The 13,248-nt window shown below is 45.6% G+C and overlaps 1 protein-coding gene across 4 annotated transcripts in view; it reads left to right on the top strand.

Moving 5' to 3' along the window:
• ebf1a (EBF transcription factor 1a) overlaps positions 1-13,248 on the top strand; it is an 822,218-nt gene that overhangs the window by 636,488 nt on the left and 172,482 nt on the right. For all 4 annotated transcript variants that reach the window (XM_070878591.1, XM_070878590.1, XM_070878589.1 and 1 more), the window contains exon 9: positions 11,576-11,706. In XM_070878591.1, coding sequence (XP_070734692.1) covers positions 11,576-11,706 — 131 coding nt within the window. The remainder of the gene's footprint in view (positions 1-11,575; positions 11,707-13,248) is intronic.

Raw genomic sequence — 13,248 nt, 5'->3', positions numbered from 1 at the left:
GGAGTCATTGTATAGTCATGAGTTATTCTGGCCAATTTGATAACCCAAGAATACCATGGTTAATTGTTGTTGATTCAGCAACAGAACCAGGAATCAAGAAGGAGAACTTATGATCTTGTGTGGCTCATCAGGTACCACCTCAAGTGGTGAAATGCCTCAGAAAGCCATCATGGGAGCTTACTGATGCCAAAACAGCTCCCGCCAGAGCCACGGGCCTTATCAGTTGCTAGAGTCAAAAAGAAAAATGAGAAGCCCAATTTAACACACTCTTTGAAGCCCTGGCTTGCAGAGTATGAAGCAGTATCAGGGGCTGTACTATGGAGGAGCCTGAACTCATGTACAGTAGGAAGTCGGTAGAGAGAATACTGTAATTTCAAATGGAGGGAAAAAGAGGGGGTAAAAACAAGTTACACCCACTAGAAATTCCTGAAGTATTTATTTGAACTGAATGAATTGGTCAGCCGTCAACAGTCAGGTGTTTGGTTTGCATTACACGTCCCGTCTTGATATTCACTGCTTTGTGCCAATCTCCTCCAATGTGCCACAATTACTATAGCGGGCCTCTCCCACACAGCTCCTTGTGTTCAGTTGGCCCTATTGCACTGTGTAAAATGCTATTGTTCCTGATCCCTGACTTTCCTATACTGTGCTGACATAGGCAAGCTCCTCGGAAGGCTCATTTGCTGAATGAAGGGTGGACCTGAAAAGTTCACACCCAAGGCTCATACGTGAAGAACAGGTAGTGCAGAGAGCCCATAGAACTCTAGCCCAGCATGAGTCAACACCTTCAGGAGAGGAAAGGAAGAAAAGGGGAGGGTGGGAGTGAAAAGCCAACAGAGGTGCAGTTGTTGAAGAGTTAACATATAAAAAAAACATATAATGTGGCCTCAGTGTTAGTATAGTACAGGTAATAATATATACAGGCTGAAAATTGGAAAGTAGCTGTAAGTATGTTAAACAGGACGTTATAGAGATTTTAGTTTTATTAGTTTTGGCACAGGCACTCTGAAAAGCAGCAAAGAGGGATACTGTGGGATTCATTTTCTTTACCACATCTAGCTTTCTCCCGATGGGAGCATAATATTATTCTGTGCATAGTCTGTGTGCAGGAACCGCAGAAACCTCTATATGAAATCCCTACGGTTGTGAGACATGGAACTGTGAGGCACTGTACGAACAGATGCACCAAAAGGGAGATCGTTCTCTTTTTCAAAATACTTTCTCAGGGTCTTTCTGAGTTGGTGGAGTGATGTCTCATCCTCTCCCTGTAGCTGTGCCGTTCCCTCCGTCGTTCAATCCTTGAAATCAAGGCCGATCGCACATTCTCCCATCTTATTCTGTGCCCCCTCTCAGTCTGCCCTTCTGCCTACAACCTTCTGACTTCTAAAAGCCAAGCTGAGTGTCCTGCAGTCACGACTTTCCGATTTGCCTCAGCTTTTCTCCTACTTTTTCCCCGCTTGGTAATGCCTGCGCAATTGGCCTTTTCACCTTGGGTTCTCAGTTCGAGAAGGAAGACTTTGCTTTTGCGCAGGGGTGCTACATTCTGTTATCTGGCCATGTTGGGCTTGAGAGGGGTCGGTTTCTGTGGCAGGTTGTGTTAAGTAAGAAGTAAGACAATTAAGGGATAATCCCGAAGATTCGGGGATTGCTTGTCTCTGATTCACAAATGTCTTGTTTGGAATGTAAATCCCATATTTCTTAAGGGAGCACCATACAGTTCTATTAATACACCGCACCAACCTTAACTTTATTCCCAAACGTAAGTGTGCATTTGAAAATACAACAATAAGCCACCCCGTGATTACGGAGGGTATACGTGAGGGATGCGACATTCATATTTAAATCAAAGTCCTGTGAAATTCCTGTTGGAAACTCAAGGGATTAAAAGGGCACGGTTGCATATTGAGATTGTAAGGTACAAAGTCTTTAACAAAAAAAGGAAAATGCTAAAATAAAGCCGTGCCTGTAATGATGTGCATACAGTGAGGACAGCAGCTCCATTTGTGGTTGTTGAGTTGTGGTATACACAGGCTTTAGGGGAAAACAGATGGAACAGAGGGCCACAAAGGTCTAATCCTATCAGATGGAGTCTCTTCCTACCATCTGGATAATCCGTGCACGATTTCAAGCCTTGTAAAAGATTCTACTTAGGCCAAGATTAGTGTTGGATATTTTCCACTTCACTTTTCCCATCTTTCAGTCTAATATTTTATAAACTTGCAATATCCCCCGCACAAATTGGCTGGCATTAGGGCATCAAGTTACTTACTTGAGGGAAATGTGAAAACAAAGATAAGTGGCTTTGATAAAACCGCCGCGCCATTTTAGTTTGTGCCTTGCGGAAAGTGGATTGCAATATTCTGAAGCGAACTGATGTGTGTGTTCACAAGAGATGTAGTTACTTGCTCACTTGCTCTTTGCTCCTTTTGTTTTGGCGGGGTTAACCACGATGAGTCTTCCTTTCCTCCCCTCCTCTGCCAGGGGATGGTTCTCACATGTGCCTCACCTCGTGTGAGAGCCTGGGCAAGGAACGTTCAAACATGGAAGGTGTGGTAACCAACTCCAACATGGTCCAGCAGGATGGTGGGGTTTTTTTTTGCATGGAGACACTGCCACGTTAAGACGGGACACGTTTAAGGTTAGTTACTATAGTGACATGTTTACAGACAACGTCCACTTAATGCCCTATTGCTATACTAATAACGTATTGAGAAATGATTTGCTGTGAGGTGAGTGACCTCATGCCCTCCCCCCAAACTCAGGCCCGATCTGTTTGCCGATGGATGTTGCTCTGTCTGCCCGCTGAGCTCACTGTGTATTACAAGGGCCACATTGTCAAGGGCTACAGCCCTTCCTAGATCGGGCACGAAGTGGCATTTGAGAGCGGGTTCATGGGTCTGCTTCAGGTTAGGTTGTCAATACTGGGCAGGAGACCCATGCCATCACCTCCACCCTTTTTAACTTAATTTTTCCACATGACAACAGTGACTGCACTCCAAAAGTACTTCATTGGCTGTAAAGCGCTTTGAGACGTCCGGTGGTTGTGAAAGGCGCAATATAAATGCAAGTTTTTCATTTTTTAAAAGCCCCTCCAGACTGTCCTGTTGAGGGATAATTATTAATCAACAGACTCTTACCAGTTGAAGCTGTTGCTATGGTAATGAGATCATTGACAGTGTCCAGTTGAGGGGTCAATGACCACGGTAACAGGATCACAACTGACTGCTGTGTTTTATTTCTAATGGACATTTGTATTGTAATATTGGTTATAACAATTAAACCTTTATTTAAGCCACATAAATTGACATAAAATGTGTTAGAGATGACTCAGAAGTGATTGTTCCAGTATTGAAAGAGTGGAGCCACCTTGATGCAGTGTGATGGAATAAGTGTCTAGCGGTGGCATATAGCTTTTAGTTTGTAGAGGGTTAAAATCTCCACACGTCCAGGGCAGAAAGTGCCACACAGACGCCCATACCATGAACTTGCACCGAGCCAGTTTGGTCTAGCTGAGCTTAATGACAAATATCCATCAATACACTGCCCAGTGTGAAGGTCCAAGTCTCCATGCTCAGTCTGTGCTGGGTTCACTGACCTCAGCCAGAGATACCGCTCTTGATAGCTATCCAATTAACCCTGCTGGAAAGCTTGCATGTGTGGAGGTCAGGTAAAAACAGAACTGTGCTTGGCTTTGAGGCCCTCATGATTGAACAGCTTTTGATACTAATCGCCATGCTCATGCATGGAGAATGTCCAGAGGGTGAGGCACCAGAGGTGGAACTGCATCTCAGCAAGAATCAGCAACTGAATCAGAGGGAGGATAAAACTGGGAGAAAAATGACAAATATTCCCAGCATGAGTATTGTGAGCCCTCCAGGGACCCTTACCTCATATTACGTAAATAGTTTAATTTGGCCCAGGTGCCGATTTGCTCAATCCTATTGAATAATTAAAGCATTATTGCATGACGTGAGTATGTCTAAAACCATTAATATCAAGTATAACAATTAGCTTTACATTTTGTAATTTAAAAGAAAAGATCCCCACCTTATTAAAATAGAATGGTGAATATTTACACAGCTAATCCCTTCCGATTAGGACCACATGTAGTTTGGGAAGCTGTAGCTGTCAACTTTTGCCCCACTCCATCTCATCCCATCCCATCCCATCCCATCTCACCCATCCCACTCCATCCCATCCCATCCCATCCCATCTCACCCATCCCACCCCACTCCATCTCACCCCACCCATGCTACCCCCATCCCATCCCATCTCACCCATCCCACTCCATCCCATCCCATCTCATCTCACCCATCCTACCCGCCCCATGCCATCCCATTCCAGTCCATCCCAGCTCACCCCATCTGATCCCATCTCTCGCCGTGCCATCTCATCCCATTTCGTTCCACTCTATCCCACCCCTTCCCCTACCAAGCAGACACCATCCTATCCCACCTTATCTGATCCTATCCCACTCCATCTCTCCTCCCGAGCCTGAGCCAAATGAATGTCTTATACAGGAAAAGACGCAATATACTCTCCTCTTCAAAGAAAAATAAACTAAATGCTCAGATCACTCAGCCAGTTAAGGCAGTGAAGAGTCGTACAGAGAGGGAGGTCCACTTAAGCAAGGTTTTGGAGAGTGGTCTGTGCCCATGAATGTGTATCCCATCAAGCGCTAAATGCCTTCGGGAGAGGAGGCAGAGATGAAGATGGAGAATTGCCATCAAAATAATGACAAAATCTAAAGATAAATGTAATGCAACTGAGGAAGTGACCCGTACAGACCAGGAAGGCTCCCTATTTCATCCGCAATAGGTGCTGTTAGCTGATCTTAGCTGGGGCAGAAGTTGGGACTAATGCAATTGTCCCTTGGTGTCTTTGAGTTACAGGGGTGAAAATTCAGTCAGGCTTCTCACTGCTGATTGCTATTCAGTGACACCCCTCCCCTGCTAGAAAATGTGTGTTGGGATGTAGGGTGAGAACAGGATTGGATTCGGCTTTGATGCTCCCCATGGTCGAACGGCCCAACACTCATATTTAAGGCTCACTCATGAACCACTAGAGGACAGATGACCATTGGGGAACTGCAGCCAGCCAGGCGCCAGTGCCATCAGGAGAAGGCATGGGGTGGGGAGCAGGGGTGGAGTGGACGGGTATAGAAAAAGTTAATGCTTTGGCTGGACACTTTTATATTAACAAAGTGAAGCACTTGGACTGAGCGATACTGTCACCGGTAGTGATGGACTGTTGCTGTCCTGCATGCAATATCAAAAGGAGACACTGTCAGGACTGAGCTGTATGTTGGAGCTTGAGTCTTGGGCCTCATGAAGGACTAAATGCAAGTTTTAAAAGCCATTGCCACTCAGTGACCATGGAAATTAAAATTTGCCATGCAGATGATTCAGTTGGCTTTTGTTTGGAGCCAGCCCTGTGATCAGGTGTTACATTGCCCCATGGCTTGAGCAGTGACCCTGCAAACTTGGACCCATTGCAAAGACACACAGCAAAAAAGGGGGAAGCAGTGGAGATTTGCAGCTGGAATTGTCTTAAGTTTAGCTGCAGTATGTGGTTTTATCAAGCCTCGTAACCAGCTTTGAATCCCTCTTTGATAAACCCTGAGCACTGACCTTCTAGCCTGCAAATCATGAGGAAGCTACAGTTAGCCCTGTGATGACACAGTGGTCCTATAATAGCAGGCCACTTCCATCTTACGCTAATCCTATAATAGAATAGCTTACAGAGCCTAATGGATGGAAACATAGGGATTGCTAGACAAAAAGGGAGAGGAAAGTCCATCTAGTTAGCCTTCTACCAACCTGGTATTCGCATAATACAGTGATAATGACTATTCATAGCAATCAATCTCCAGTTGATGGAGAGCTTCGGGAACCATAGATCCAAAGTCATCTGTTCGTCCCCAAGCATGCTACACTTACCACATGTCTCGAATTACTCATGTACTGTAAATACCATGTTAACCAGCCTGGTCTACTACAGAGTTTACAGGTTTGATTCCCACTTTGTGCCAAGTTCACTGGGCGAGCCTTTTTGGAGAGGGGGTGGGCCTCAATGCTCCCTTGAGCTAGCCATTGGAAATTCCAGGTTCTCAATCATAGATAAATGAATGTAAACCACTGCTGTAAGGCCACACCAAACCTTTTCAATTTTATACAAAAATGGCCTCTTATCACCCTGGAAGATTTTCTCACAGGCTCGAAGGCAGGACTTCTTTTAATGCTTTCCATTTCAGGCACCCATTGTCAGCATCAAGTACTCCCAATCAGTTCGCTGCAGAGTTCAGCTCTTCCTACTCTGGCCCCAAAATATCCGTCAATCTCAGAAGGTCATTTTCCCCCGTTTCCCACATCAACCATCTTTTGGAGTGACAAATTAGGTGTCGTTCTGTGCCGTAAGCCTTTGTCCACTAGGAACTGAGTCAAGACAGCCTACATATAGAACCTTCCCAGCCAGCAGACAGAGCTAACTTTCAGTTCATTGGTCAGGGCTGGATTCGAGCCTGAATCCCAAAGATGGAAGGTCCACCGTTTAACCCACTGCACCACCCAATCTTAAAGGCAACATGCCGAGCCAAACCACCTCTCTCACCTGGGTCCAACACTAAATTGGGTTTTTATATTAGTCAACATATTTTTTTTAATTATTGAGTACATTTCAAGATTTCTGTGCGGGTGACTGGATCGGAGAGCACGTATTTAAATGGGCCCTTTCAGCAAACTTATGAAGAAGTGTACAGTGTCTCAGGGCGTTTTTTTTCTCTCTCTCTCCATCTTCCTTCTGCAAAAGCTTCTAATGTTTCAGTAAACCGTTAATGAGATTGTCATGCCTGAAAGTCTCACATTGGTTCAAAATTTGCAGCCGCTTTCCCTCAGACACGAGGGCTCTGTCAGAGATGAAATACTACGAATGCTGGAGATCTGAAGTCAAAAGCAGAAAGTACTGGAATTCTGCAGCAGTGAAGTCAGAGAGCTGAAGAGTCTGACCAAGACAGCCAGCCGAGACGTTAACCAGTCTCTTCCAGATGCTGACTGATCTGCTGTGGCTTTCCAGCATGTTCTGATTGTAATTGAAATTGCCTTTCGTTTAGAATAAAATTCTCAGGCCACGTTTCTCAAAGTGTAGAAACAGCTACAAAATGGGGGCTGCAAATGGTCAGGATTTGTGTTTACCTTGAAAGGTGAGATTGTCTGCGCATCCCGCTGATTGTCTCCGTTGCCTCAAATTGTTATTTCAGTTGCAGTTTTCATGAAACAGAGGAAAATTAAGTCAGAATTCCCAGCCCTCATTCCTGTCCCCTGATCTCCTAGCTGCTGGAAAGTGTACACATGTGACTGTCCGGTGAAGACAGGAACAAGCTCAGCTGTGATGTCACCCTCCCACCCATCCCATCGATGGAATAACCCGCTGACATTCACGGTCTAGGCTGTCCCATTAAGCTTTGCCATTTGGGTGCAATCCCCCCCTCCCCCCTCTCCCCTTGCCTATTGATGGAATAGTCTGCTGACATTCACTGTCTAGGCTCTCCCGTGAGGAGTTGTCACTCGGATGAGGCGCTGGAGACTGGGTGATATGTGCAAAACCACTGCACAGCATGAGCCAATGCCATCTGGAGAGGAGAAGGGCAAGTTGGCAACAAAAAAAAAAGAAAGCCTTATGAAGTTAAAAAACAACGTCCCAATTCTTACAGATTCCTGGGGGAAGTAGACTCGTTGTACTGATGTGAAGAGACATTTAAGAGCGAAGCCTCTAAATTGATTGCCTTGCCTTCGCCAGGATGTTGACAGTGTTTTGCCAGGCCTGTCTGAGCCTCATTGGCAGCCAGCTCGCTGCGTTAATGCAGTCACTCCCAGCTAATAGCCGATGCAAATGCAGAACATTCCGGAGACAATGTGGGGTTAAAAAGATCCCCAGTGACATCATGTCGACAGATGATATTGGATGTAAAATGTATGCTCTGGGCTGTGGAGGCTCACCCCTTGTGCCTTCTCCCCTCTCCCCCCTCGCCTCCCCCTCGCGCGCCCCCCCCCCACCACCCTCTCCATTTCGTGTGTAGGAAAATGGGAATTCTAGTAATTAGACCCTGACTCACAGAAACGGCATTAGGATCCCGAGCCAAAGTTCAACATCCCGAAATGAAATTTAAACCAATTAATCTGTTAGATTTTTATCGCTCCTCCATGTTTTCCCAGCAATTCCCTCAGCGCCTGGCCTTTGATCGACTCAGATCAGTCTTGCAAGAGTTCTGATTGTCTGCCTAGTGCTTCAAAGCTTGAGATGACATTTACACCGCACTCATAAAACAATCAAATTTGCAAAGCTTTTAAACAACTGGGGCATAGTTATATTTAATAAAAGCCTGTCTATAATAACCTGAATTAGCATTTTATGCCATGTAATACCTCTGAGAGCGCAGGATTTTATGGAGCCATGTATTGTTGAGGCCATCTTTCCAATAGGAAAGATTATCTGACTGACAGTCTGTGGTTTAACCCTTAAGCTTCTTGAGTACCTCGTGTGTACCAAGCCTAAGAAATGGCAGTGTTCCCATTTTAGTTGTATGACCATGCTGCCTCTTCCTCTTCTCATTCTAGCCTCAAATCAATTTCAGTATTCACTTTGTGGCATTCATTTAAAGGGCTGTTCTCTTCATGCGAAAAAGTGTTTGGCCAAACCCTTTTTTCTTGTTTGTTTGTTCACGAGCATGTGGTGCAATGGCGTAAACTGCATTAAAATTCATCGTTGTGCTGATTCCAATGGCTCTCCTCGTGTTTCTCTCTCTTCGAAAAAATGGTTTACAAACTAATTCTACACGAAGGTGCTCCTTTAATTACTATTCTACTGCATTGAATTACTTGTACGTTATATATTTAAATTCAATTAACTTGCTAGAGTGTTTGAGGACTCAGCTTAGATCAGCATGGATTGGACATCCAGATAGAGTAGAGGTGGCAAAAAATCCCTGCCATCATTTAAGAACCAATTAGATGCTACAATAAGTGGGCGGCGCTAATAGAGAAAAAACGTTTGCCAAGCATGATTTTAATTTAATTTTACATGGGAGGGCGGTGGGTGATGTGGAGGTACACCTTTAAACTGAGCCGTGGTTATTGGGTGTTTGACCAAGAATTGCAGTAGTTCAGTGATTTCTTTAGTGATTGTCAGCAACAGAGTTGAAGTCTGCTTTCGGGAAACTGCGTTACATAGATATGCAGCATCAGCCAGTGAAATCTAGTTTTTGTCAAAACCCACCTTGCCGCAAACAGCATGAAAACATTACTTTGCAGCTCGTAACGTTGCTCTCGTATTGCACTCAGTGCTAATCACAACCGGTGAATATGCTAAACCTGCCAGGTCAAACGTGACTCTCACCTCTGAGTCGGAAAGTTGTGGGTTCAAGTCCCACTCCAGAGACTTGAGCACATAAATCTAGGCTGACACTCCCGTCATTCGGGTGAGACGTCAAGCTCTGTCTGCTCTCTTAGATAGATATAAAAGATTCCATGGCACTATTTTGAGGAAGAGCAGTGGAGTTCTCCCCGGTGAACTGGTCAATATTTATCCTTCAACCAACGTCACTAAAACAGATCATCTAGTTGTTATCACATTGCTATTTTGTGGGACCTTGCTGTGCGCAAATACTGCGCTTCCTACATTACAACAGTGACTGCACTGGCTGTGAAGCATTTAGGATGTCCTGAGGTCATGAAAGGTGCAATAGAAATGTCATCTTATTTGTTAAGGCCAGCGGAAAGGAAGACTCGATAAAAAAACGTGTTTTGCCCTTCACCCACTGTGTAAATCCGGTAGGTTTACTTTGACAAGTGTGACCCATGTGCCAGGAACTGGCAGCGCCAGTGTGGTGCTAAAGCAACATAAAAGTAGCTTCAGTGAGCTAGATCGTGTCTGTTCAATTATGTCCATTTGTTCATTGGGTTAAAGCACCTAACTGAGTCTGCACTAGCTTCCATTTACCAGGTAAAGGGGCAACTTTTCCAGTGTGGTTACAAAGGTATGGCACAGTGACATAAATAATTGCAAAATGCCCCATGAACTGATGGTGTCATGTATCTTCGAGCCGCTGCTTGCCGATGGTCCAGTCTCATGCCAAGGTGAACTTGGCAGGTTTGCTATAGCCGGTGGGCAGGAAGATCCATTATAAATGGGGAAGGGGGGGGGTGGGGTCACGGCGGGTTAATGGTCACCTGACCCACCTGGTAGGAAACTGATGCGATAAAATTGACTGCTAGCTCAGCACGTTGGCCAAATTTACTGTTCATTGAAGTCACTGGAAGTCAAAATCAGGCTGGCGTGTAAAACAGGCGGCCGATCTGACTGTCAGTTTTCCACTGGGTGGGTTAGGCTAAAGTCCGCACCCCCTCCCCATCCGTCCCCTCCCCCCCACCTCCTCCATCTCCCCTTTCCACCAGCCTCCCCCACCTCCTCCATCCCCCCCGCCACCCCCACCCCAAGATCTTCCCAGGCATAGCCAATTGGGAATCTGGGTCTCGTGTAGCATAAGGAAGCTGATACTTAACGTAATGAAAATCATATCTGGTCTTCCTTGCATTGACTCCACAATGTGAACGAGCCCTTAGTTCTAGGAACCGAGGCAATTGTAGACCCACCAGAACATGGTTCTACAATCTCACCAGCGAGACAAGGGAGACGGTTTTGTGTAAATGCATAGAGTCGGTCTCACATGTTTGAACGCTGTGTGGACTGCATATAAAGGCAGAGCCTAGCATGCCGACAGAGACCAAGGCTCAGCAATCCAAGTGGAAGAGCGAGAGAGCAGAGTGGGCACATTGCTCTCCTGGACCTGGATGGAATATAATTGACGACAGAAAACTGGTTTCACACTTCCCCTCTATTCTGAAATTCTCACATTTGCTTTGTATGAGCTAAATCCAAAGCCACAATGGACCAATGTCCACACGAGCACTCTCCCCATAGCGATCAGGGGAGGGAGCGCTGGCTGACTAGCCTCCTCCTCAGTCCAGGGGACACCCCCGATGCTGACCCCGCTGAGATCAGCATCACTTTACGCAAACACCGCTCCTTAACCGCTCTTCTCGATCTCTCTCTCTCGGGTATTTGAAACTTCCCTTTCTGCCCTCGCCCCTGTGTTTGGTTCCAGCCCCCTGGATGTTGTCGCCCATTTAAGAATAAGAGAGCTCCTCTGAATCATACTCCAAATTGGTTTTGAGCCCTATAACGACCATGTCCTCAGGGTTACATATTCACAGTAATGCAATATTTATTATTTATTACGTTTGCTGTGGAGGGCATCAGTTCATCTTGGCTTTCCGATGGAAATTCCACTGAACGTGGAATTAATGTTAATTCATGACTTTTGTTTGGACAAGAGTTAAGCATTGAAACCTATTACTTCAGATACAGAGAGTCACCAGAGCATTATAACTAAACCCGGCTAAGATTTCTCACATCATCAGAGTGCTGTACTCCTCTTTCTCATGAACGTTAGGAATTGGTGAAAAGCTCCCTGACTTTTTTTTACCTTTGATTTGATTTGCCTTTTTTTGTTTCTCAACAGCCACCCCTTGCATCAAAGCCATCAGTCCCAGCGAGGGCTGGACTACCGGAGGAGCCACTGTCATCATCATCGGAGATAATTTCTTTGATGGATTACAAGTCATATTCGGCACCATGCTGGTCTGGAGTGAGGTACGTGAAGGAAATGCACATACTGGCAATCTAACAGTAATCATTGGTTTCTGAGTCCAACCACCTTTCAGCTCCCTCTCCCTCTCTCACTTACTCTTGCGCTCTGCTTTTCATTAACCCTGTCTCTTATCAATTGTTTTCTGAAACGCAGCAGAAAATTCAGCATAGATTGTGGTACGGGAAGGGAGAAGATATGGGATAAAGCAGACTGGACACTGAGCCACTAATGTTGAACGGGTTATACATATTGAGGAGTGCACCAGAGCCCATCCATTCCATTCTTTCCCTAAATATTCAATGGATTACTTTTAGATCATATAATAATAGAGCACAGAGGGAAGCCATTCGGCCCATTGTGCCTGTGCCAAATCTCTGAAAGAGCTCTCCAATTAGTCCCACACCCCTGCTCTTACCCCATATAATTTTGGGGGGAGGGGGAGGGATTGCACATGACATGTTTGTTGTGAGTGCTTAACAGTAACAGTTTCCCACCCCCTCCAAATTTCTCCCCTCTTCTGAAGTCGTTAACTGCCAGAATATGGTTCTACAGGTATGCTGGCCTCATGCCCTTCACCAAGAATGGCTGATCTTCACGTGTAAGCATAGGCTCGAGTGTCAGACGGCTATTTGACTGCAGTGGGCATCATCGCTAAACCCTACTCTGTCTTCATCTGACATCCACAGGGATCACTGGGGTAGCAAGCAGGAGAAGAAGCCTGGCTGAGTTTTATCCCTCCCCGTCCCCTTCCACTCACACATCCCAGCCCAGAGGCACTGAGGCCAACTTTAGTATCCCTACTGCTGTGCCAGCACAGATCATCTAACTTAACTGCGACATTGGGCAGTGCAGTTTCAAAGTGAGCTTTCTGGAGAGCTTAACTAAAAACGTAAATGTTGGTGTTGCTTCCAGAAACAATTACAAGAATCGCACTAACAAGAAACATTTGGAGCTTTAGTTGGATTTAACTTTATAATGCTCACTGTCACATAAATAGCATACTTTGGCGAACAAGGCACACGATTATTGGAAGCACCTTTTGCAGAACGACTCTCTCTCTCTTTCTCAGGAAGATCCCCAGATAACGCAGGTGTTAGCAGTTGTTGTGATGTCCTTGAGTGCTGGTGGCTTTAAATTTCTAGAATGGGCACATAGATAGCAAATGAGACTCGGCCATAATGTCCAACCTAGTTGCCCTAGTTGAGGAAAGTCAATAATGCCAACCAGGCCTGTCAACCAGTTTCAGTTGAATTACTCAGCTTCCAATTCAAGGCTCCCCCTGGGGCATGGTGTAATGTGGTGCTGAGCCAGACGGATCAAGCGGGTCCCAGGTTGGTCCCCTGAGTTAGCTGAGCTGGGCTCAGATGGAGGTAGAGGTGCTGTAATTGGCATCTGTGTCACTGGCTAGGAAAGGTAAAGCCAACCAATGAACCTGCGTGTGATCACTATCTCGTGATCCCTGCTGTCGAGAGCATCTGAGTAGACTTCAGGTGAGTTCAGCACAAGCTCTGGTGTAACGCCCATCCCCAGTTAGGTAGCCTGTT

This window comes from Pristiophorus japonicus, chromosome 4 (assembly GCF_044704955.1).
Source record: "Pristiophorus japonicus isolate sPriJap1 chromosome 4, sPriJap1.hap1, whole genome shotgun sequence".
NCBI lineage: Eukaryota > Metazoa > Chordata > Chondrichthyes > Pristiophoridae > Pristiophorus > Pristiophorus japonicus.
The sequence above is the reverse complement of the archived record's forward strand: the minus strand, read 5'-3'. Positions and strand labels throughout refer to the sequence as shown.